This window comes from Seriola dumerili, unplaced genomic scaffold (genome assembly GCF_002260705.1).
Source record: "Seriola dumerili isolate Sdu_G_001 unplaced genomic scaffold, Sdu_1.0 BDQW01002293.1, whole genome shotgun sequence".
Taxonomy (NCBI): domain Eukaryota; kingdom Metazoa; phylum Chordata; class Actinopteri; order Carangiformes; family Carangidae; genus Seriola; species Seriola dumerili.
Genome location: NW_019176548.1, coordinates 374,208 through 398,781, shown reverse-complemented (window position 1 = coordinate 398,781; position 24,574 = coordinate 374,208). Strand labels below are relative to the sequence as shown.

The following is a 24,574-nucleotide window of genomic DNA, read 5'->3' as shown; positions in this document are numbered from 1 at the left end:
ATTAATCAATCAACAGAAAATTAATCAGAACTATTTTGATAACTAAATAATCTGTGCAATCAACTGTTCAATTGAATAATTCCTGCCACACTTTGGGAGTGAAAAATGACAACATGAATAAAACTATAAGACTAATATAGTAAATAAAAATGCTCTTGTGGTATGGCAGGGAAAGTTGTGTGTGCTTTAATATTGCAACTCTATTTCTGTGACTGCAGCAGATACACTAATGTTCTCATTTCAAATCAGTAAGGACATACGAGTGCACTGATTAGAAGATCTTAATGCACGACGGTCATCTCCACTGCAGGATTTTACTGAAAACTCCTACAGGATCTCTGTCAATACTTTGTTCTTCTTCTGGGTAATTAGTTTCAGTGAGAAAGAGAATAGATGAATAATGAAATAAAGTCTCAAATGCTACAAAACCAGGAAATGTTTTAGTCTGAATCACTGATTGATCACAAACTGCATATGACTTGCTACAGTATGAAAATGGAGCACTGGGATTTTTAAGGATATAAAGAGCTATTTTTCACCTCAACACTGAACATAAAAGTATATCTGTGATAAAGTTCACGTGGAGCAATTTTATTCTTACAAGCTCTTAAAAGCAGCTGTTAATCTCTGCTTTGTTTTTTCTAAATAAAGTAAATCTGAAGGTGACGCCGTTAACTGCTCAAAGCCAAACATCTAAAAATACAAAATGAAAAGTAAAAGCTACACTTTCATCTTCCTTAGTCTGCAGGAAACTGTCAGAACGGCAACAGTACTTACAATTACCTTAACAGCTGTAGTGTACAAAAATTACAAAAATCAAATGTATATCACACTGTACCATCACAATGGTGGGTGCTTCATGTCATGTCGGACAATTCTCTCACTTTCTACAAGAATCATCTAAAGACATCTAAATGATAGCTGGCTAATGGGAAATCTTAATGGAATTTATCAGGAAGAATTCAGTTTTAGTTATCTCGTGTCTCGAGGTTCACAGTTTAACGAGCAATTATTATTTCCTTCCAAAATGTTAAAACTAGATGTGTGTCCTGAGAGGAGAGACATGTTAGAAAATGGAAATAGAAAATATCTTGTGTGCAGAGTGTTGGCCAACACATCTGGAATCTGAAGCAATGACAGGATGAATATAAGAGTCTATAAAACGCATTACTCTAGCTACTATACACAGCAAATCATTTCTCCTGTGTCTCACAAGTTTCAGGACAAATTCTACATTTTAGTGGCGGACTTGATACCAGAGAAAGTTGATGACTTCACCTTCCCATCTGAAATGAAGCATATTTGATGTCTGAGCTTTGCCAGTAAAGGTGCCACGGCTGCTGTGCTTATCAGGTCTGAGCAGGTTTCTCAGAAGCAGCAGATCAATTTAGAGGACCAACCAACCTCGGGTTGGAAATAGAAATAAGAAAATTCCCCTACTAAAAAAAACTATGTCAGGTGAGACTCACTCTATAGAGACTAATATATGTAACTTAATGCATGACTGCCTGCTGCCACTTTCCCCGCAGAGATACAGGAAGAGGTCTCAATAAAGCTGTTCATTCTTCTTGGAAACATGTGAGCTAATTTAATTTCAGCTGAGCTAAATTTTATATCGTTAAAAAGAGCTATTTTCAACACACACATGACTATTTAAGAGAGGCTATATAACTGATGATTCAAACAGCTTTGCCACCCAGTTTTTGTGTTAGCTAATTGTCTGTTCTGTCCTAGAAGAAACACTGTTAAGATACAAGAATTTTCTCCTGAACTTGCTGGTGTGCAGAGGAAGAAAATACTGATGTTTTCCTGCAATATGAATCTCACCTGGACAGGCATACAGTCTTTGCAGGAGGCTAACATTAGTGATGATGCTGAGGAGAAATTTCTCTTATCAAACCTCTGTGGTCATACTAATGACATCTGGTGAGGCTTGGACAGGAGTGTCACTTCAAGTGATAGTAAGGTCATTACTCTGCCTGCCTTCAATTCTCAGTCATGCCAAAGAGCCAATTATTCCAGGGTTTGACAGATCACAGAGATTATAAAATACTGTTTGGTCTCGTATTCTGCTTGGTAGGTTGTTTCTATTTTGAGCGTCAACACCCCGGGGTATTAATTCTAATGGCAATTGCCTTGCCACCACCAGAGGGACCAAACAGAATGAAAATTTGATCCACAAACTAAATTGATGTTACAGCTGCAATAAACACTCGAGGGCTGGAAAACTAAGCGAGGGGATTTATGGAAACAACAATGGCCACTTCAGGAGGATTTATTATTACACGGTGAGCAGATACGGTGAAACACAGAATATCATGACCTTAGCATTATAATCTGACTTTTTTGTCAAAAATTAGTTTGCCATGTAGCAATATTCTTTGACAGGCTATTTTGTTTAGGCTTTTTGTTTTAGCTTTAACCATTAATGGCTGTAAAATTTGAAAGAATGGGATCCAGCTCCAGTCATTCTTTAACGTGGTTCTATGAGGTTCTACCTGCAAAGAACCAATCAGTGCTCAGAGTAAACACAGGCGGACCAGTCAAATTCCACCTCTTTACCAGGTCACCTCATTGCACTGCAACTGAGATTAAAGGAGCTGAAAAAAATAAATCAATGTCACTCAATATTCAAAAACAAAATATTTTACAAAACAATCCATCAAGTGACAATGTCAAAAAAAATACACCAATGTGAAAGCGGTAGCTAATGGTGATGAACAGAGAATTATCACCTGAATCTGAAACTTTCAGCTCATTAATTACAGTCTGGGTTCACTCTTGTTCACTCTCAGTGTTGTTTTCAGACGTAAGCAGCTGTCTTCATCAAAAAAGCTCTTAAAACAAGGCGCCTCAGTGGCTCACCTGGTAGAGTGCATATACCACATAGGCTTAGTCCTAACTGCAGCAGCCATGGCTTCTGGCCCAAACCATGGCCCCTTTGCTGCATGTCATCCCCTCTCTCTCTCCATGACTTTCCTGTCACTCTCTCCCAATAAAGGCAAAAATGCCAAAAAAATAATCCCCACTAAAATCCCACTGTACATGACCTGCTCAAGACACACACAGTTAGAGTCCAGGTGGTTACATTCACCAGGTGGCCAGATTTGATCAAAAATATTTTGAATGACACTTGTACAATCGACGACTAAGATGAAAGTAATTATTTTATCTAGCTTCTCAAGCATTTAACACCTAGCTACCATTCTAGATGGCTAGCTTTACAATGTTAATTACACAGCTCATCCTACTGTTTGTTAGCAAGAAATTAATTTTACTATTAGCACCTTCAGGTGCTGTGGCTACAAGAGATTACTGACTTCAACAAAAGGACAAAAAGCAAAGAGAAACAAGACACAGAGTCCACAGCCATGCTAGCAGCTCTGTGAGGCTGTACTTAGGCACTGCCCTGCTATAAGCTAAATGCTGACGTCAGTATGCCAACATGATGTATGTTATATGTATGGGGATCCAAGTTATCACAATTCAGTTAATCTTTTGAGCACCATGCATGTCAGTAATTTCATTCAAAGCCATCCAAAAAGTCGTGATTACATTGGTTTCATCCTCTGGCCACCATGAACATCTGTCCATTTCATAATGATCCGTACAATAGTTGTTGAGATATTTCAGTCTGGACAGAAGCTGTGCACCAACTAACAATGCCTGTAGAGCCAAGCCACTAGCATGGATAAAAACATGGTAGGATTTGATATTTATTTGGTATTTAGGAGAACTATGCTGTACATCAGTTCTACTATATAAGATGTGTAGCCTTGTAAAACATTTAAAAGCCATTCAGACCACAGGTAACATCTTATAATTCCATTGTAAATATTAAGGAAGGTTCTCAGTAGACTAAAGTAAAATAAAAAGGCACGCTTTCCTTGGAGAGTGCATGACATGAGAGGGAGTAACATTACAGAGGCACGGTGTAATGCAGTTTTAATCTGTGAGGAGGAATAACTGCAGCCCGTGTCGTTGAGTTGCCTCGCCACGGCAGGATTGACCTGAGGGACCTTCTTTAGCCTCACATAACCACGCCTGAAGCCCGTGAGGCCAGGTTACACCTCAAACCAGATGACAGCATTAATCTGGCCACAACAACCCTCCCCTCCATCTGGCGAGACAGTCGAGCAACAGGAGAAAGGAGCAAAGATGCCTCTCACTCCTCAATGAATACTAATCCCTCATCTCTACTCTGAGAGAAGCCATCCTGCTTCCGAACACACCAATTCTGTCCTTTTACACATAAAAATGCACCAGTTTCACACAGCTATCATCTACCATTTTGAAACTAACCAATTACCAATACATCTTGACATAAAACCCATCCAACCCTATGACACCACCATAAAAAAAAAAAGTCCCATCTCCTGTTATTTTACTATACCTGCCAACCAGGACTATAATCTTATAGCGTCTTAGTGGAAAACTCATCTGCAGCGAACCAACAGCCTATTTCCTACCTGCACTACAAAGTCAAAAGAATAAAAGGTGTTTTTTTCTGTCTTTACAGATGAGCAGTTTTCACGCCTTTTACCCATGAAAATCAATCTTAGTCTTTGGAGAAAAGCAAACATTTTAAAATGCTGATGAAACAGGTTTTTTTTTTACAGTCACATTGCTTAAAAAAAAAAGAAAAAAAAGAGCCCGTGTCTTAGTGTAACAACATCTTACAATTACTGTTCTCATGCTGCTTCTCCGCTAGAGGAACTGAGTATTTGTGTTGAACTGCAGAATCTGCCTGAAAATTAATTTCAGCAGGTTAACAGGTTCTCGAGCCATGAACAGCAGCATTAATAGGATTTCTCTGTCTCAAAACTCAACATAAATGCCTCGAGGCAAATTGCTGCAGACGGTAGTTAGTTAGCCTTGCATTGTGCATGTGTGTGTTTGCATGCATGCTCTCTTGAAGTTCACACATCTGTTTCTACCCAGAGCAAAGGTCTCATTTAAAGAGGGGAATGGACCTCATTAGTGTGTGCCATTTTCTCAGGGTGCACCTGGTCTAAATCATCACGACCCTCGCCCACGCCTGGGGTTTAAATGACACACGCCTCCGAGATGCATCATTTACGGGCTACGATCAGCAGGGAAACCAGTGGCTCGCACAAACTCAACACACCCCCTTTGGATGCGTTTCCTTTTGCGGAACGTCTATGATTTAGATGCTGAGATGATGTTGTCGCCAAGGTGAGACTAAAGAGCAAAGCAGCCATCTGATTGGCACAGTGGGAAGATTGAGGTGTCCTCATCTCTCAGGTGGCCAAACCGGACTGGTCACCACATCATTAGTCTCATGAAGATGGAACACAGATGGAGAGGTGACGGAGGGGGCAACACACCTGTCAGGCTGCACTACCACTTGCTCAGTCAGCCTGGGCTTCATTATGATTCACTGCACTGAATATTTAAGTTTAATTATAAGACAACCTGCATTTGACTCAGTCACAACCTGTAGGTAAGTTTACAGATGGATTTGATTAACTAACCAAACTGAAGACACAGTGAGTGCATTTAAACAAAGCCTTTGTGGTGGTCCGATAGTGAGCAGTGGGAGTTAATGAGCTGACAGGCTCATGGTTATTGGGGTAGTTGTGGTTGCAGCTAACCTGGCATCAGCCTTAATGATTCAGCCTGAGAGGATCCATCTCTTGTGATTCTGTGACGACACGTTACCTTTGAGCTGGGAGATAAAAGTTTTAAAACATGAGAAGCATCATTTCCAGTTGTGATTATATCAAATATAATAGTTTTTCTTAACATAATATTTGTTTAATTTTCAGTGTTGTTGAAAATAAAATGTTCTTTAAAAAACTGAGGGTTTTCTCAGTTTAATTTCAGACAACAGGATCATGTGCTGTGTCTTTTAACTTCTATGTCCAATTCTCTTGCTTCTGTCTTCTTTGATCTGTTCTGTTTTATATCTATTTAAAATCTGAATTGAAGTGTGACATGCCACTTGTTTTCAAATGGAGAAAGGAACAACCATGCAATATAATGGTGTATAGAAAAACCAGCACATTTGGATGGGCTGTTTCTGTTTCAACCGGCACAGCTTTTCAAGCCGTTACGGCACTGGTAACATGACGCAACACAGCCAATCACTGTGACTCGAGTCAGTCAGTGAGATAGAACATTGCAGAAATATGTAGTTATTTCTTATTACAGCCTTTATTTCCCCTAAAATGCTAAAAGAACATGTAGTTTCTATAAACTACCAGTTTACCAGTATAATTCATGCACTTAATTTGAGTTGACCAGATATGAAGACATGGAGGTGGGAGGTAAATGTGAGCTGTTGAATTTTTTGACTTGTTTTGTTTGTTTTATTTTTCTGTCTTATTTTTTGTCACCAGGTTTTTATTGGTCTTTGTATTTTGGATGTGATAAATACTGTATACGATTGTGAGCAGTCCTTTCGTCAAGAAATTTGAATAATTCAAGTGCACCATATGAGGGCTGGATTAGTACAATACACATGAGTATTGAAACCTAATTTCATATAAGTTCCTAAATGATTTCAGTTCCGCTGTTGGCTTCAGATGATGTGTACAAGCCATTACTGGCGTCCTATAGTGAAGCTTCCTCGCTAAGTAAGACAACACAACGTTACCCCTCCAAGCTGTTTCTGGTGAGCCTCTCATCCAAACTGAGGAGAGGGATTAAGGGTGAGAACTGGGGCAAAACCTTAAGTTGTTCATTTTGTGATCATCATGTTTTATTTGGGGGTTTAGCTGTGCAGAGAGGTTTGACTCTTTTCCATGCTCTACCATGAACTCTGGGATATCTATTATGAAAATGCAACAATGTTTTTTTTCTTTTTTTTTTTCTTTTGCCTCCAGTCACCAAAACCAAGCAATCTCCATTTTCTTGTTTCAGCTGTATTCTGAGTGTCTTCAAGTGTGTGGTATGGTTTTCCTTTAGCTTAGTATTGTTAAACAACTGCTACCAGCACATCACTAGCGGACAGGTGCTTATTTACCTGTGCACAGACACATATTCAAAAATTCAAAACAAAAGTTCCAGATATTCATGCGATAAGCTTTTCCAATATGTTTGTAGTTTGTCAGTCTAAATAGAAAGAAAGTCTGTTAAAAAGGATGCACTCCCTGTTTTCTCAGGTGTCTGCATCGACAACAGTCCCTCCAGGACATGGGTAGAAGGCAAACTTTGTGTCTCGTGGACCCTCACATCAACAAATACACCTCCAGTGAATTAATTGTTTAAAACTCATTTAACTCATATTGAGAAACATATCACCCACAATTGGTTAGACTGGTTTTTGACTAACTTGTTAACTCTCCTTCCCTCTTGTAGAGTGCTGTTGCCTTTCAGTTTAAACAAAAAAACATGGATAAACCAAAGAGCTTTCACAGTCATGGTTAGAGAAGTGAGCTGGAGATGTAAACACATGATGCCTCTTCTTCTATGAAGTATATAACATTTTCTTCAGTCACAGTTGAAGTTATTGCTAAAACGGTTCCAAATCTTTCCTCACTGAGCAGCATAATGATGGGTGTTATTGGACTGTTAAAGTGGGCTGTGGATAGAAAGTCACTAATGCACTCAGTATACCTAACATCAAAGCCAGCCATCCGGCAAGCAAAATGCTGATTAGTTTGTGAGTATAATGGTTAACATTGTGTGCCATGTTTTTCTTTCTGATGCAGGAGAAACACAGCTGAAATATAATGATATTCCCAAAGCAAGTACAACCTGCAAACCTGTATCAAACCACTGAAAAAATTTGTAAGCGCGACGGTAGCCTGAAATATAACATAAACAGTGTTCACCAGACTAAATCTAACTGACTGCTTAAGACACTTTCACAGAGAATGCAATTCAACACCCTGTTCACTGTCATGTGATGAAGACTGACGGAAAACACACAATAAGACCTACAATTATTTTTTAAGTGCATTCATTTATTGACATTTACGTCACACTTTTGTCAGTACCTCCCTGCTGTACATAATAATAATTACTTCTAATATAATGAATCAATTCATGTGCCCTGGAGTCACGTGTAGATTACTGAACGGGGCCCCTATTGTCTCCGCGCCCTTGGCAAGAACCTCTGAATGAGGTGATATTTCTAGTTTGAAAGTCACAGAGCTCAGATTGTAAAGACAGGCAGGGGGTCAGTATCATAATCCATCCATGCCAGGACCCAGATAAGAGGAAAAGATGATGGATGGATTAAACAATTAAAAATGAATTATTTATTTTTTAATTGTTTAATCCATCCATCATTTTTTTCAAGTTTTTTCTAAAATGTCCTAGAAACTCCCTCCACAACTTATAGCTGATGTTACTGTCTATGGCAGGCAAGAAAAAAAGGTCAGGACCTTTGCAAATGAAATTTAAGTTTTTAAATTACATATTTTAATGTTTTGATTTTTAATGTTTTCTAAGTCCTTTAAGGGAACCAAGACCTGCAGACACCACGATGAGCCATTTTTTTTTTACTAGTGTGGTGATGGGAAATACAGGAAGAAGAGAAAAGACTGTCCCCTCAATTGCAGCTTAATTCCAAGTTAAAATCTTAATTACACAATTAATCGATCCAAACATCTATGTGATTTTCTAAATGGCAACAATTCTGCCGCATTTTCATTAGCGACATCAGCTGCATCAAAACAAGTGCTCCTACTTTCTCCCTCAACAAATGACAACGTGGCGTTACACCACGTGACTCAGAGAAGCAGAAATGGTGGTGAGGAATAGATCAGGAATAGAGCCAACCTCACTGCGCTCCTACTGAAAAAACAGACAACAGATTCAGACAAGACGATTTCAAAATCACGAACAACGCGAGCAGTGTTTACAGTACTAACAGCCGCAGGGCAACACCACAAATTTATATAATCACCTTAAACGTCACCGCAAACTGCAATATGATGAAGCTATAAAGGTCAAGCAGAAAATCCAGTCCAAATCCAAAAGACACCAGTAACCTTATACAGTGCATCACCGTCACCATGCCCATCACGCTCCCATAGGCACAAGGAAGAGGTTGTGTAAGTAAGAGAAGACAAGAGACTGAAGTTGATTGTTTTTCATCCTCAGTGTCAGATTCATGAAGCTGATGCATTCAAGCGAATAACAAGGAGCATTTCCTATATGTTGTCCAAAGCTGATGTAAACAAGCAATAAAAAATTTGTGAGAATCATGATCTCAATTTAAAGCAAGAAAATTGTGAATCTCATTTTGCACAGAATCGTGCAGCCTTACTGATGGGTTTTTGTAACTGATGTAAAAATGTTTTGTTCACCTGCCTCAAAGTCACATTAGCTCAGTGAGCCGGCACGCAAAGCTCCAATCAACACCTGTCAACCTCCACTACTGTTAACTGTCACTGGAAAATCAACACAGATCAATTGATGTTGTGACGCATCGGTGTCAGTATGAAGTCAAACATGCAGCAGCTGTTGTGTGTAGGAACATAAAAAATTCCAAGCATCACTGTCCTCTTTATTGTGTGGCGAGCGTGAGCCAATTAATTTGACCTAGTTTTACATGAAAGAATCCTTTAGGTAGCTTTGGTTCTTTCTTTCTTCCAATCAGAGTCACACTCTCTACGGGGGTCCTCAGAGTGTTCATGGTACACAGAGTGGACTGTGGGCAATTAGGAACACCCACACTAAAGGTATGTGTCAGCCTAACAAATGCAGCCATATGTGAAACTGGTGGCAATTTACCAGTTTGAGCCAGAGGAGATAAATTCAGCTCAATGAGGTGACTCAGAAGACGTACAGCATCAGCAGCAGATTGTACTGGTGACAAGGAAGAATGATGACTAACACGTTTGCTTTTAATGTTTTTTTAGCTTATTAGGCTTCAGGAGCAGAGAAAACTCAAGCACTTTTTCTAAGCGATGCTGGTAAATAATATGGATTAGAGCAGAAACAATTAGTCACTTCATTTATTAGTTGAACAATAGAAAAACAATAAGCAACAAAGGTATTTTGATAAATGATCAATTGTTTAAGTCATTTTTAAAGCAAAGCAGAGTTAAAATGGCAAATATTCTCTGGTTGGAAGTTCACAGACGGGAAGATTTACTGCTTTTCTTCATCAAACATCACTGCAAATTGAATATCTTTGCGGTTTGAACTTTCAGTTGAACTAGAAAAAGACATCTGAAAATATCACGTTAGGCTCTGGGAAGTTGTGATGGGTACCTTTCACAATATTTTGACATTTTATTCTGATTAATCAAAGAAGTAAACAGCAGATTAATCAAAGATAATCAAAATAATTGTTAGTTGCAGCCCTGATATGAATTTAGAAAACAAAATAAACTTCAGCAAGTTAATATGACAATTAGGTGTCAGTCCCCATATAAGCTAGGCCATGGAGTCACCCACCAACTTGTGCCAGAGGGAGTGGACTGGCTGCAGAGACACTTAATCCTACACACCTCAAATATACCTTATGGTATATTGTCCCATGAGACTGCCAGCGTTTCCATCCGTTACATGCAACTGTTCACATAGCTCAGTTTCTTTTCACTTTGTTAGAGTCAGCCTCCTGTGCATGTCCAGGGTAACTACGGTAAAGGGAATATAAACACCACGCCAAAAACATAGTAGTGGTTTAGTAACACTAATTGAGCTCATCATATTTAGCAAACAGTTGGACACAGGGAAAACGTTCATTTAAAAGTATACAAACAAAAACATCTAATGTTGAACAAATAAATGACGTTCAAATACAGTTGCAGTAGCAAATGTCCATAAAGCTTATCAGTACTACAGATCTGACCAATCAGGAAGTGGCACCAAGCTACTCCTTGGTACCCATCCCTACATGGCACAGGCAACTATTCAGTGAAATCTGTGCAAACCTCTTCCCCATTAAGGATAATGGGAAGCAACAACAAGGATATACAACAGCTCAATTTGCTTCTAATGATTAGGAATATTAATGTCTTGATTGACAGCGAGATAGACCAATTGTTTTGTGCACAAGCTTGACTAAAAACCCTGGCCGTTCTGCTATTTTATTAAGCACACTGTTACACAATTACTTTGCTAGCTAGAAGTACTTTGACTTTGACTTCCAGATATCTCCCTGATCTCTGAGACTCTTTATTGCCGTTCTCTGACTTTGCATGGATAGTTAATTCTCCAGCAGAACCCTGCCGGGAACACTCGACCACAACCGTTTAATTTCTTGTTTAGTTAATCATGCGATACATTATCAGAATTACCCTAAGCTCTGTGAGTTATTCTGTGAAAAGGGATATAGCTGGCTCACAAACATCAGCTTACACCAAAGCCAAGTGGCTCCCGTCTCATTATGAACCAGCCGTCTCCGAGCACAATCAACCAAGGACATGAAAATATTTTAATAGCTGGGCCAAAGAGAGAGGCGTTTTTACAAGAGGGGGGGTGGGGTGGTGAGGCTGGCACGCTAACCTGACTCCACGTTCAGACTACTTGGTGCCAAGTCACCTTGTCACTGTCCTCAAGCCAATTTGAGCAATCTGTTGGGCAGCGGTAATGTGTTACAGCATTGACATACGGCATGGTACTGTATCACTACAATGTGATTTACTGCTGTCAGTGGTAATAAAACTTTGTTCAGCATATGTCTCAGATCAGCGGAAATGAAAGGATCCCGGAAGCAGCTGAGTATTAAGAGATTTATTTTAACATTTGGTAGCCAATTAGCTACAGTATGGGTCTTCTCATGTAAAGCCAATGAGCTGCTGTGTTTCATTAATACAAGCTGAGTCCTCTTGGCTTATTTGAAGTCGTATCGGGCAGGCGGGCACTACAGTTTAGCGCTACCGTTTCTTGAACCACTAATTCTGAAGTTTCTGACAGGCAGGATTTTGACAGGCTGCTTAGCGACTGTCAGAAATATAAAAAGGAAATCCATCATGCAAATTAAGAAATCCATTCGATCATCTGAACAGGAAGCGGCTGTAGCTGCTTGTCAGTGAGCCGCAAACCGAGTTCATTCATTTGTTTCATTCCATTTAGCAGTTACACTAAATCAAAGGATGGCAGATGTAATGTCACGCCACAGCAGTTTCCATGGAAAAGCCCATGAAAACAAGTCAGATTTCGACTCATTTGTCCTCTGCAATGTTGAACAAAGACATATACACACTTTCTAAGTCACAGGTTCCCAAACTTGGTTTGGTGCATAGACCACTATGCACCAAACCAAGTACCACTTCCACTGAAGATACCTCATGTATATAAGTCCACCACCAACTACTACTACTGCTGCTGCTGCTGCTGCTGCTACTACTACTACTCCTCCTCCTCCTCCTCCTCCTCCTCCTCCTCCTCCTCCTCAGGCCCAGCGCCAGTATAACTGAAGTGTTTTTTTTTTTCCATAAAATAAGATTTAACCATGCAATGGCCTCAGAAAAGATAATAACAACAGAATAAGGCTACTGTTTAAATTCAAAAAACAGATTTATTAATGAGCACATGAGCAAAATCACTCCGAAAACAGCTCTCTCTCTCTCTCTCTCTCTCTCTCTCTAATTGACTGTCCCTGTTGTTTCCCTCTCTGTCTGTGGATTACAACAATGGGGGGAAAGTTACAACCATTTAGAAACAAGCAGGCTAAGAAACTGAACTAAGCAATGTGCTCCGTCCATTTATCGATCTCCTCCGCTCCGTTTCAGTAACATGAACAGAGTGACACCTACACACACCTGTTAACCAAAACAAACATCTAACCTGTTTTCTATAGATACTATAGATCTATAGACCCCTTGTGTCACCAGTCCCAGTACCACTACTACAACTACTACTACTATCAGATAACTTTGTCACAAAGTAACAGGGAGACTGTGGCGTACCACCAGGTGGAGTCTCGTGTACCACCAGTGGTTTGCGTGGCAGTTTGGGAATCACTGTTCTAAGTAATTTCAGCATCCAAAAGTAAGCATCCTTTTCTTTGTCTTTTCCAAAGCTGCTCCTCAGTGAAACATGAGTTTGAACCAAACAAATCCTGACATAAAAGACGTGAGCTGTAACAATCTTTGATTTCCGGACTGGAGGAACGCCAACATCTGGTAAGAAATGATGCAGCAGCACCGCTAACAGCATCAAGATTGGCCAAGTCAGAAGAGCCTAAAGGCCTTTTTGGGTTAGAGCGTGAATGATGCAGAATATGTGTTCAAAAGAGAGGAAAATTGATTGTATTTAACACATCTTGTCAAAATTTTTGTCTGATTATGTAAAGTAGTAGCATCCAGCTGGAAAAAGGCTCCCTCAGTTTTGGCTCCAAATAAAATGCTTACAGTCCAAACTTATAATTAAGAAATAAATATGACAAAAACGCTTTATATCCAATTACCATTCAACTAAAATCTATGCAAAACATTTAAATTGTAATATTTCAATACGGCACTTCACATTTGTGGTGTTATTTGGTTATCACTGCATTCATTGCCAACTACAGTACAGGCATACAAGCCATACCAGTGAATAGCCAATATTGGATGCAGGACTTTGAGAGTGTATCACCATCATATTTCCTAAGTGACTCTTATCCTAAATGTGACAGGTGGGATTTCTTGTCCAAAATGACATCCTGCTCTTTCAGGTAGGCTCATGCTTTTATGCTATTTTTAACCTGACAAGGGACAATAATCATCCAAAAGAAAGCAAATGAAAAACATTTGACTTCCTTGAAACTCATTTCAAAGCATTCAACCATGCAACAACATTATGCCCTCTTAAGATGAAGAGTACTCTGCTGTGTGCTTAAAAGGGGACCTCTAGTAAAAACACAGGCAGAGGCAGCCACTGTGGAATTCACAGCAATAAAAATTACATATTTCATGAATTGTCAGTGAGCTTGTTCCTGCATTTGAATTCAAAATTTTGCTGGAGGATGGAAGAAAAAAAGGGGCTGGGTGGGGGGTTCAAGACATATCTTTGGCCCCTGAGCAGGCTAATAGCCTCTCATAACTGCTGATAAGTCTTCTGGGAATGAACGTGGGTGATGCATTTCAATGCATTTACCCTTGCTCACGATTTAAAGCAGTGTGGATCAAAAATCTGGTGTTAATGTAGCCTGAGTGAAAGGTCATACAGGAACAGGACATAGAGTATGTCTTTACTGTGTTCTATTTGACTTTACTGACTTAAATCATTACAATTAACCTTTAAACCCCGCACTGGCATAAGTTGATTATTATTATTATTATTATTAATATTATTGTTGTTGTTGTTATTATTAATAATAATAAAAATTGTTTTGTTTTTTCGACTTTGTAATTGGTTCAAAAGTGGAGTTTGATGACAGGAACAGCGTTTACGACAAACGTGTTGTCTCAACTTTCAGAAGAAAGCATCAAACGCTTCCTCAAAAATGTCTTTTGAAACGTGTTTCACTCTCACTAATGCTAACAAACTCCCACTGGACTGGCTTCACTCACACGCGGCCACTTGCAGCAGCTTAATGAGCGTCGAGTGAATTAATTAGCTTACCTTGAAAAATCCATATTAACATCAGCACAGCTCGAAGTCTTGTCTTTAGCTTCATGGCGCAACATCCACCGGCTTCTCCAGCTGACAGGAGCTTCTTTAAAGTTGACACCAAACACTCGCTTCACTTCCCAAACTGCCGCTTAATTGTCTTCAGGTAGCAATTAACAGAAACCAGAAAGGCAGCGTCTGCAGATAAAGCTCCCTTTCCTCTTGCCATCCCGCCTACAAACAGCGGCTGACATCGCAGAGCGCGGCGGCGGCTCCGCTCGCCTTCACCTCACATACCGGTTGAAAGTATAAAGCATTCAGCTTTTCTCTTTCTTTCATTTCATCTCCAGTCTGCTTTACTCCTGCTGCCCGGCTGTGCCTGAGAGTGTGTGTGTGTGTGTGTGTCGCTCCTTCGTGTCGTCCACACACAGTAAACTGAAGGAGCTTATTCACCTGCCTGAGCTGCTCGGTGACGCCCCCTGGCAACAAAACCTCAACTACAACTCTTCAATGAGCAAATACCTGTCATTTATTAGAAGGGTAAACAGTTCGTAGCCTGCTACAATCATAGCATGTAGGTGTTGATAAGGCAGCCGTGGAGGAAGCGTACCAATGGAAAAGTGCCAATGCTCCATTAAGACTAAGAGTCCTGCATTGAAATTGTCACTCAGTAAAAGTATGTAAGTAAAGGCAAGTATAGCCAAATCAAGAAAATACTTGAAGTATTGAAAGTACTCAATGCAGAAAAGTGTTAGATAGGTGGAGCAATTTTTTAAAACTATTTTATATAACGCTAGAGCTAATTCATATTCTCACTGTGGATTAATCCCCCGATTATTTTAATCAATTGATTGTTTGGTTTGTAGAAAATCTCTCACAGTTGTCCCAGAGCTCAAAGTGGTACCTTCTCAATGCTTATTCCAAACCTTATTAAAAAATAAATTAAGATTAAAATCAAGTATTAACCATGAAATGTTTGGCTTTTTGCATGTAAAAATTCCTCAAACACTGATAAAAAATTCCAATTATGAATGAATGGTTTTGCCTCTACTAGTAGTTTAAAGCATCATATTAATAAATTCTTCATGTTTTCTATCCAAAAGCCTTGATCTGTAAAGTATCTACAGATTGCCTAAATGATTGCTGTGGAGTAAAAAGTACCACATATCCCTCTGAAATGTTGTTGAGTAGAAGCATAAAGTGGCATGAAAATGAAATACTCAAAGTACAAGTAACTAAATTTGTACAATGCTTGAGTAAAAGTACTTAGTTACTTTCCATCACTGTCATAAGCAGTGACAAAGGGAGTGGGTCTGCCAAAAATCCTTTTAAGTAATTTCTCTCTTATTTCTTTGAAGTATTTGAGCTCTTTTTTTGGCATGGGCTATTTTATGACATTTAGCAGAGCATCAGGCTCTTCTTCTATTTTTCATTCTTTTTTCTCCTAAAACTGGCACAAACTGCTCACTTACTTTATGGCAGAGATGAGATGGGGGCTTGACTTTATACACCCCCATGAAGTTCACAATTGCTGTGGTGGTTTTGCATGTTTGAATTGTACTGACTGGTGTCCTGTTTGCTTTTTCCTTCCTAGTTGCATGTGTGGCACATAGGATAATTATGTAATATTATTTATTAATTTAATCGCCCACTGTGTGTTGTTTATATGTATATATGTTTTATATTTTTACAGACCCCCCCTCCCCCGTTAAGATTTTAAACATTCGTATTTCAGGCATGAGACCACCTGTGAGGCTATATAAGCTGTGGGCGAGCTGCAATCTTCAGTTGGCAGTTAACGTTTAAGTAAAGCAAATGAAGACCAGCTCACCCACAGTGCCTTTGTTGTTTGTCCTCACAGGCACTCATTTTTTTTTAAAGCGTGTCACCCCTGGAGTACAGAACTTCATGGGCGTAACACATGCAAAAAACTTGTGTGCGTATATGCTATTTAGAGTTTTATGTTATTATGATTCCTCTTGTTGTCCATAAGGGGTATTAGTTTAACCTGCCAGTGGGTGGTGCACTGGCAATTAAATATTCATGTGGAATCGGCCATCACGTAATACATTGATGAATATGCTCAGTATTCACTCAGCTGCTACATGCTTCACTTTGTTCACCAGCTAGTTGTTTACTTTGTCTGTCTGTAAGTAGTGCACATTGGGTTTGTAGAGCAGCTTTTTCACTGACAAGAGCTGCCTGCTGTGGTGGGAATGAACCAAAACAGTAAAGTTGTGTCCCAGAAAACCATACAAAAGAGCTGAAAGACTCTGGAACCTTAGTGGGTGATAATTCTTTGTGGGTTTGACCCTTTTCAGTTGAACACAAAGTAATTTCATTGTTAATATAAAATATCAACTAGAGCAGCTTTAAATAAATTCTTACTTTACAACAAAGAATGATAGCAGGATGTCACATTTCTTATTTACCTGTTTTGGTCCCTTAGAGGCCTCACGCCAGGTCTGTTAGAACAGTTTCTGTAAAAATAGCCTGATAGCTTACTCTGTTACTCTGAAGTCAGCCACAAGGTCAACACAGTAATTTTTGTTTCAGAGAATAAAACTAATACTCAAAGTCAATGGTGCCTTTTATGTCCTCTGGAAACATTAAAATGATCAAAAACTCCCCAATGACAACACTCAAATAAACTCAGGTCCAAATAAATGTAATGTCAACTCAATTACCATGCATTACCTGATGTATTACAAAGTCTAATTCAGAGCAGAAATGACTTTTACAGGTAAAAGTCTCACAGGAAAACACTGTGCAGCCACTTATGCTGGAGAACAGAAGCTGCTGTGGGATTTTACATTGTAATGTAAGTCTGAGGTCCTGGCTCAGCTCACAATAAATGGGTCATCAGGTGAAATATTAATGTAGGTGGGGCGATGTGTTGTATTTTTAATGCAACATAATGGATTTATTACATGATATTAAGCTTCACATGTTTTCTGAGGCCCAAGGTTCACAATTAAACACGCAGGAAGCCACCGAACTTCATTCACACACATGAAGACACGAACGTAAGGCTCGGTGTGTGTTTGTTGTTGTGTTTTTTATTTGCTTCAATAGAGTTACTGTCTGACAGGCAGTTATACCACTGACTTATTTATGTTGTTCCCATATTGTGGAACCTGCTGTCCCCTGTCTTCTTCTATTGTTGTCTGATTTTAAGGTTAGACCTGGTTAAGTTTTATTTTGGTAAAAAAATGTGTAAGTGTTGTTTTATTCAAACAGAAGTCAGATTGGATTCAGTACTATTCAGTGACATGAGTTGTGAAAATTTTTAAAACATAATTTTATGAAGGCAAACTGTGCATTTCAGTAACGCTGTATCAATAAAATACAAATGTGTAAGTGCAAGGGATGAAGCTTAAAGTGAATTATTAAGGGGAGTTTTTCATTTATTTATTGTTTTAGTATATGTGTATAGTATGTGTGTGTTTGCTGTTCCTTTGGGGGGGGGCCTTAGAAAAATGAAGAAAGAAGATAAGATGTTGATGAATAACGTGTTGAGGACTTGGTGTTTAAGAGGAAACTATACTGTACTGTTAAGCATTTTTTCAAATTATTTCTGAGTACATGTTTAATATTTATGGGTTACAGTAATATTATTAGTGGGTAACACACTTGTGATGCACTTACAAAAAAACAAGTCCCTTGGGAAATTACAATTACAAAGTTTTTAAATCACGACGACTTATTATTTACTCAGTTATTAGGAAATCCAATCTTCATGAAGGTTATAATGTTTTGGGTTTTGTTTGAAACTGTTTTAGAGGAGTGGTGTGAACTCTGTGGTGCTGTTTTATTTTATTTTATTGTGTTATAGTGACAGGTGTTTCTGTTATTTTGTCTACGCTATTTACATCAATGAGGGCAGGACGCATAAAAAAAACCTCCAGAAACTCCTGTCTGAATGGTGCAATACACCTCTCTTGACTGAACACTATGACCTTAATGAAAGGGAGGAATTACAGGACTGATGTATTTGACTACATCAGTTTTAGCCAGGTGTACCTAATGAACTGAGTGTATGTTTGAAAAAATACTGAATGCTATTAACATTTCATCATGCTATGTAGGAAAGCAGGAAATGTGTATAAATGGAAATGAACACTGAAAATAAAGACCAGTTTAGTCTTCTCTGTCGGGTGTAAGGACCTCCAGTCAAGACAAACACTGCAATAATGCAGAAAAATAACATGAATGTTTATTTCTGTAGCCTTAAATACAGAAGTGCAATTGACCAACTTTTGAAACTGAAGACACTTGGATGATTTTGTATGTTTTTTGAAGCAGTTTTTATCCACAGTAATGTGTCTAGATTGACCTGAGCTGACATTAGATACCCGGCCTAAATTATTATCCCAGTCCACCCCTGGCTGTACAGCAGGTGCTCCGTCTGTACCTTGTAATTATTTAATATCTACTGGGTAAGTAAAAAAGTTGGCTTACAGTGTTAATGGTAATTCTAAGTCCCCCACCCCCAGAGTGTAAATTTGTTTCATCTAAAGTGTTTTTTTGTTTATCAAAATGTGATTTTTGATGTCTTTATTTGTGTGCGAGTGTATGTGTGTGTGTGTGTGTGTGAGTATGAGCGTGTAAATCTTGGACACTTGAACATTAGAAACTTGATGTCACTGCTGTGTGTGAATAATTGATTGCTTGAGCGTGAAAGAGGCACCGATATGAAACTGCACAGCTTGCATGTTTGGGCCTTTCCAAACCCTTTCTCCTTCAATAAGCTACATTTTCTGTAGGTCAGGTACATTTTCAGAAATGAATTCAGCAAAAAATGTCAAAGAGTACCTGTGCTTTCACGAAGCGCACACATGATAAATTGCTGCACAAAAGACTGCACTGAAATGACAGAATTTAATCTTCGCTGGCATTTGGTTGGAAAAATGTTTCTGTGGTAGATTTCTTCAGTATCGCTCTGATTTGTGTCACTTTAAGCAGCTATCTATATGAGGAAAAACACTCCCCACTGTCTTCTTGAATACATCCATTGTTAAAGCTGGCGGAGACGCTGTTATCTTGCTGCCAGATGGTGGAAGATCAGCCTTGATAGTCTACTCCTAGATAGTATGACAGGACTTCTTTGTGGAGACCATTCGCTGTTGTTGCACTTTGTTCCACTATATCATACTCCACTGTCATACTCCTCTCTGCAGAAAAAAATTGCCTGTTGTGACTGATATACTATTATACACAACATTATTAGATTGTTAATCCTGCTGCTGCAGTGTGTAAGTAACATTTTACTCTTGTAGCTGCTCGAGGTGGACGTAGTTATAACTGGATATATATAGATTATTTTAGTGATATATTCATTTTCCCCTGAAGTTGTAGAGAAGTAGAGGTGTAAATTAGCAGAAAGTAGTACCTGAGTACACTAGTGGAGTAAATGTGCTTAGTTACCCTCCAACACTGTGTATTTCACAGCGTCTGAAAACAACATGATGATGGATTACTGGTATTTCTACCAAATGCAAGGAGTTCAGATTTGTGTATTCTTTTGTGCCACCTAGTGGTGCACCCCTGAAGCACTGGAGCAGTCTTTGCCTTCATTCATCACCTCTACCTGCTTTCTTTTATTTTTAGATTTTGGTGGGGGCGTAGCAGTCGGTTGGCTGCGGGAGAAAGCTGTGGACAGGTCAGCAGTCCCTCACAGGGCTAATACAGACTGACAGACAATCATTCACACTCATGCTTGTATATCTGCTGGCAGTTTTTTTTTCAGTCTCAGCTCCTGACCTGCGTGTCTCTGGACTGAGGGAGGAAACACCCAGGAGAGCATGGTGAGAAAATGCAATGCCCTCTGAGAAAAGGCGACAGCAGGGAATCAGACCTGTGACTCTCAATGTCAAAAAATGTCAGTTTGTATACATTTTTACCAACCTAGACCTTAATGTAAGATCAGTAGACTAAAGGGGGAATCTATTGTAATAATTACAAACGGGACAGGCCTTGTATAATGATCTAAAATCACATTTTTATTACACACTGAGGTGATTGGCGCTCTTATTTCCAGTCTCAGTTTCTGACAGTATCAGCTCTATCTTTGGTGGCTCTGGTGGCTGCATCTTCATCTAGTTTAAAGAACAACTTTATCGTTACATTGTGTAGGCTAACAGTGGTGGAAGAAGTGCCAATTCAACAGTCAACAAGTGACCTCTGTCAATAACATAACATATATAACATAAGACATGAGGTGCAATGACAAATAACCAATACAGTAAAAGATACAGAGAAGCACCTTGTGTCACTCCTTAACTCTCATCTACTCCATCCCCCGTGACTCTTTCACTAAATTCCACAGTACATGCAGGAGATTTCAAAACTGCAAATTGTAGAGTGAATAAAGAAGCAAAAATAAGACTGACATAAGAAGAGTTATATCATAGCTCTAGCTGTGTTGAGTTCCTCCTTTCTAGCCTTGATTATAACCTGGCCTGCCCTGTTCACCCTGGCAACAGAGAGCTGATAAAATCTCTATCCAAGAGAGATTCTACTGATGAATAGAAAGAATGTACTGTCTATGACTATAGTGTTAGTGTCTCAGAGAGACATTTTGTTCCTAAAAACTTCTAACTGATGGACACTCCCACATTATACAGTACAAAAATCTAATTAAATCACATAGAGTACAGTCTGGAGAAACAGTTATATTCATCATAACATAAGTTTAATAAGTAATAATTTGATGTATGAAGGTCAGGTTTGTGAATTTATGATTTAGGTTTTGTTAAGAACGAGATTCATTCATCTTCATTCCTCCAAACTCTGGCCCAGTCTATAAATGATCCATTACAGGATGAGTAATAATATGCCTTTCACTGAAAATACTTACAGCCTGTACAGTAGAATGTGATTGTAAATATAGAAAAAAAGAGTCGAAGGACAAATTGTATGTTTTCCTCAGATCCTGAAAGCATCTTAAACCCATATCATTCATAATGTCTCTTAAGCTGTATCCCTGAACTACTGAATTATTACCATTGAGGAGAGTTAAAGTAGGCTATTGTCCTCCAGAATTGATAACTGTTAAAAAATATTAATTTTTTTATCAAGCCAATTGGATATCCAATTAAATATCTATTTTCTGTATATTAAGCATTACATAGGCTGATATTTGACTGTATTTAAGTTTGCATATTCTGTTGGAAAGGCCTGTTAACAAAATGTGGTTCAATTAAATTAGGGCTACTTTGTTCCTTTCCATTCAGCACCATGCTGATTACATATTTTCATCACCACTTGATCTCATCAATCTCATAGATGGTGTGAAACAAGTTTTCACCCAAATTACACAGCCCCATCATCTGTAAGCACAGGGGCTCATCACACTTACGGTTTTAAGTCATAGTCTTTTATATTTTCACTGTCCTTGTTGAATTTTTCGAAAACTCCATGTTTAATTAAAAATAATAGTTATTGTACTCACCGCTTCTTTAATTTGATTTCCTTCTTCCAAAGTAAGGCTTGCTGTGAAATCCTAATCTGACCAATGAGCTTGCTCTCTGTCGTTTGTGATAACCTGCGTGAGTTACGTCAGTTTTTTTCTCTACCTTTTAGCCAGAAGCGAGATTTGTTCAGCGAATGGACGATCCAGTTAGCACTGTAATATTTAGCAGGCCCAAAAAAAGCAACGCTCAGAAGAGGAAGGATAGAAGAGAGCAAGATGAGTTTTCTGCTGAAATTACGACATTGGATAACTTTTTACTCTCCATGTTTTGACACATTGTGTAAGATTTGTAATGATTTGTTAATGTTTGTTGGCTGAAGCAAGCCCATTTCGGACAAGAAAAATTTGTACTTAGGCCAATCACAATTATGTTACCCTACTTGGGTCAATCCACCTAGTACACTAGTTGAGATTTCAAAGGATAAATGAAAACTTTGACCTGCTGGGGACGCTGGAGGAAATGTCAGAGTATCACATACATTCATCTTCTGGGGACCGTGAATATCTGTACCAGATGTAATGGAAATACCTTAATAGTTGTTGAGATAATTATCATGCACTTTATTTCCGATGCTGCTTTCAGGGCTAAAAACACCAACTGCATCAGGCTGAATTTTGGGAAAAATGTATAAAATGCACAGATGTGCAGCTACAGTGGGAATAAAATACTGTCTTAGCTGTGAACATTATACATCGTTAGCAGTCAGTAAGCAGCTTCAATAAAGCGCTACAACAAGCAGATAAAGAAGATTTTCGGTCTGTGATACTCAAACACAGAGCAGAAAATGTGTCTCATAAGCCACTTAATGTGAAATACAAGGGGAAAATTAGGAGTTTAAGAGTCTAATTAAAGTTTCTAGAACATTTTATGCTCCACGGTAACACGGGACTTCAAAACCCTGTGACGAATTCACAGCAAATATGGCAACAGAAGTGCTTTACTGATGCCATGCAGAATCAGATTCACAGTTTAGTGCCACTGATCATGGATTTTCACTTTTACCATCTGTAATGCTGTTGACTTGCTCTATTATGCTGTGCCAGATTCTTCATGCACTAATGTTTGGTTGTGTTGCCAAATACCGTACCATTTTCAGAGCATGGTCAGTTTCATTTTACTTTTCTGTGAATCAGTTTTGGCCCGTCACCATCCTGCCATTTCATATGAGAAAGAATAAAGGCAGTAATGATAGTGTTGTTTTGAAGGATGTGAAAAATTGCGAAAGTTGACATTTAGATGAGAGACATTAAAATCCACCTACACCAAATCTCAGCAAACATAGATGACAGTTACTTCACTGACCTTGTCGAAAAATCATGTCCTGTGGTGAATACAGCTGCCAGACGCTTTGAATTTATCCTGCATGAGAAAACTTTGACACCTATTCTCACATAAAGATATCAGAAAGAAAACCTCACATGGGAATATTGGTGAAGTTATGAGCTATAGAAGACTTAAATTAGAGATATGCATTTGCTCAAACGCCAAACAAACAAAAGAATGAATTATTTTTTTCCCTCAGTGAAGTGAAAATTTAACTTGCATATCTCGTAATTGAATTCTTTTAAATGAATTCCTCTCTGTTATAAAGGCCTTCTTTTCCCACAAAGAATGTGCTGGAAACGCCTGTGTTTAAAGGTGACAGGAGTTTGAGGAATTCTCACTGTGAAATTGGAGCTATTAGTTTGCTGTGGACACTGACTGCTTCCTTCCTACATTTCCATTAAAAATGTAGGAGTCACGCTGACACGCTCATACTGTGCAGCACAGCGCTGTGACAGTCGGGCCTGTGAATGATCTCGGAGGCTGTTTGTCTGTGAGGTTGGACGTCTGCCACATGTTTGGCGATACGAGCCCTCTGTGTAATGGGCTCTCTTGTCATTTATCAGTCTTTACCGTCATTACAGAGGAGATTAGATTTGGACGAGCATAAGGGATATGAAAATGACCTCGTCTGAGCCTGAGATATGCATCAAAGATTTATTTTTTTCAGGAAGAGATTATACAATTCTGCTTGTGCAGCACAATAACACATACTATAAACCACTGTGTATGAGTTTCGATCTGCATTTCTACATTATAAAATTCCCTTTTTAGTCAGAAAACACTGATTCCTCACCACAAGATCATGCTGAGAATCTGCCCCAAACTCATCCTGCTTCTCTCCAAAGGCTTAAAACAGTCGTGATTCTGGTTTAATCTTAATTGCCAATTTACTTCACACTAGCATTGCATCTGTTTTATGCTCTCCCCATGATACTGTACATGACGACGGTTTTGTAGCTCAGCACGACAGACAGACCGCCTGAAACAAAACACAGCTGTTTTCTGAAGATTTGCCTAAAATTGAGCCCAAGTCCGTGTGGCAGCAAAATGTTTTCTTCTGCAGACAAGACAAACTGGATTAGGATTTACAGACAACAAAAAGGAACATGAAAAGATGTTTAAAATATCTGGGAAATAACAGCTGAGCCTCGCCAATGTCATTGTACACCTCAGATGAGACTCTTTCTTTTTTAAATTAATAACAGCAGCCTGGAGAGGGTGCTCTGACGCACAAACTCATGATGAATTTCTTTCAAAAGAAGGAGAGAGAAAGCTGAGAGAGATAATGAAAAAAATGGAGCGTATGTACA

At 38.9% G+C, this 24,574-nt stretch overlaps 1 protein-coding gene across 1 annotated transcript in view; it reads right to left on the bottom strand.

Moving 5' to 3' along the window:
- The window catches only part of LOC111239344 (endothelial cell-selective adhesion molecule-like), a 52,723-nt gene extending 28,903 nt beyond the window's left edge, over window positions 1-23,820 (bottom strand). The window contains exon 1 of the mRNA XM_022769207.1: window positions 23,697-23,820. Coding sequence (XP_022624928.1) covers window positions 23,697-23,820 — 124 coding nt within the window. The remainder of the gene's footprint in view (window positions 1-23,696) is intronic.
- Window positions 23,821-24,574: the final 754 nt, after the last annotated feature.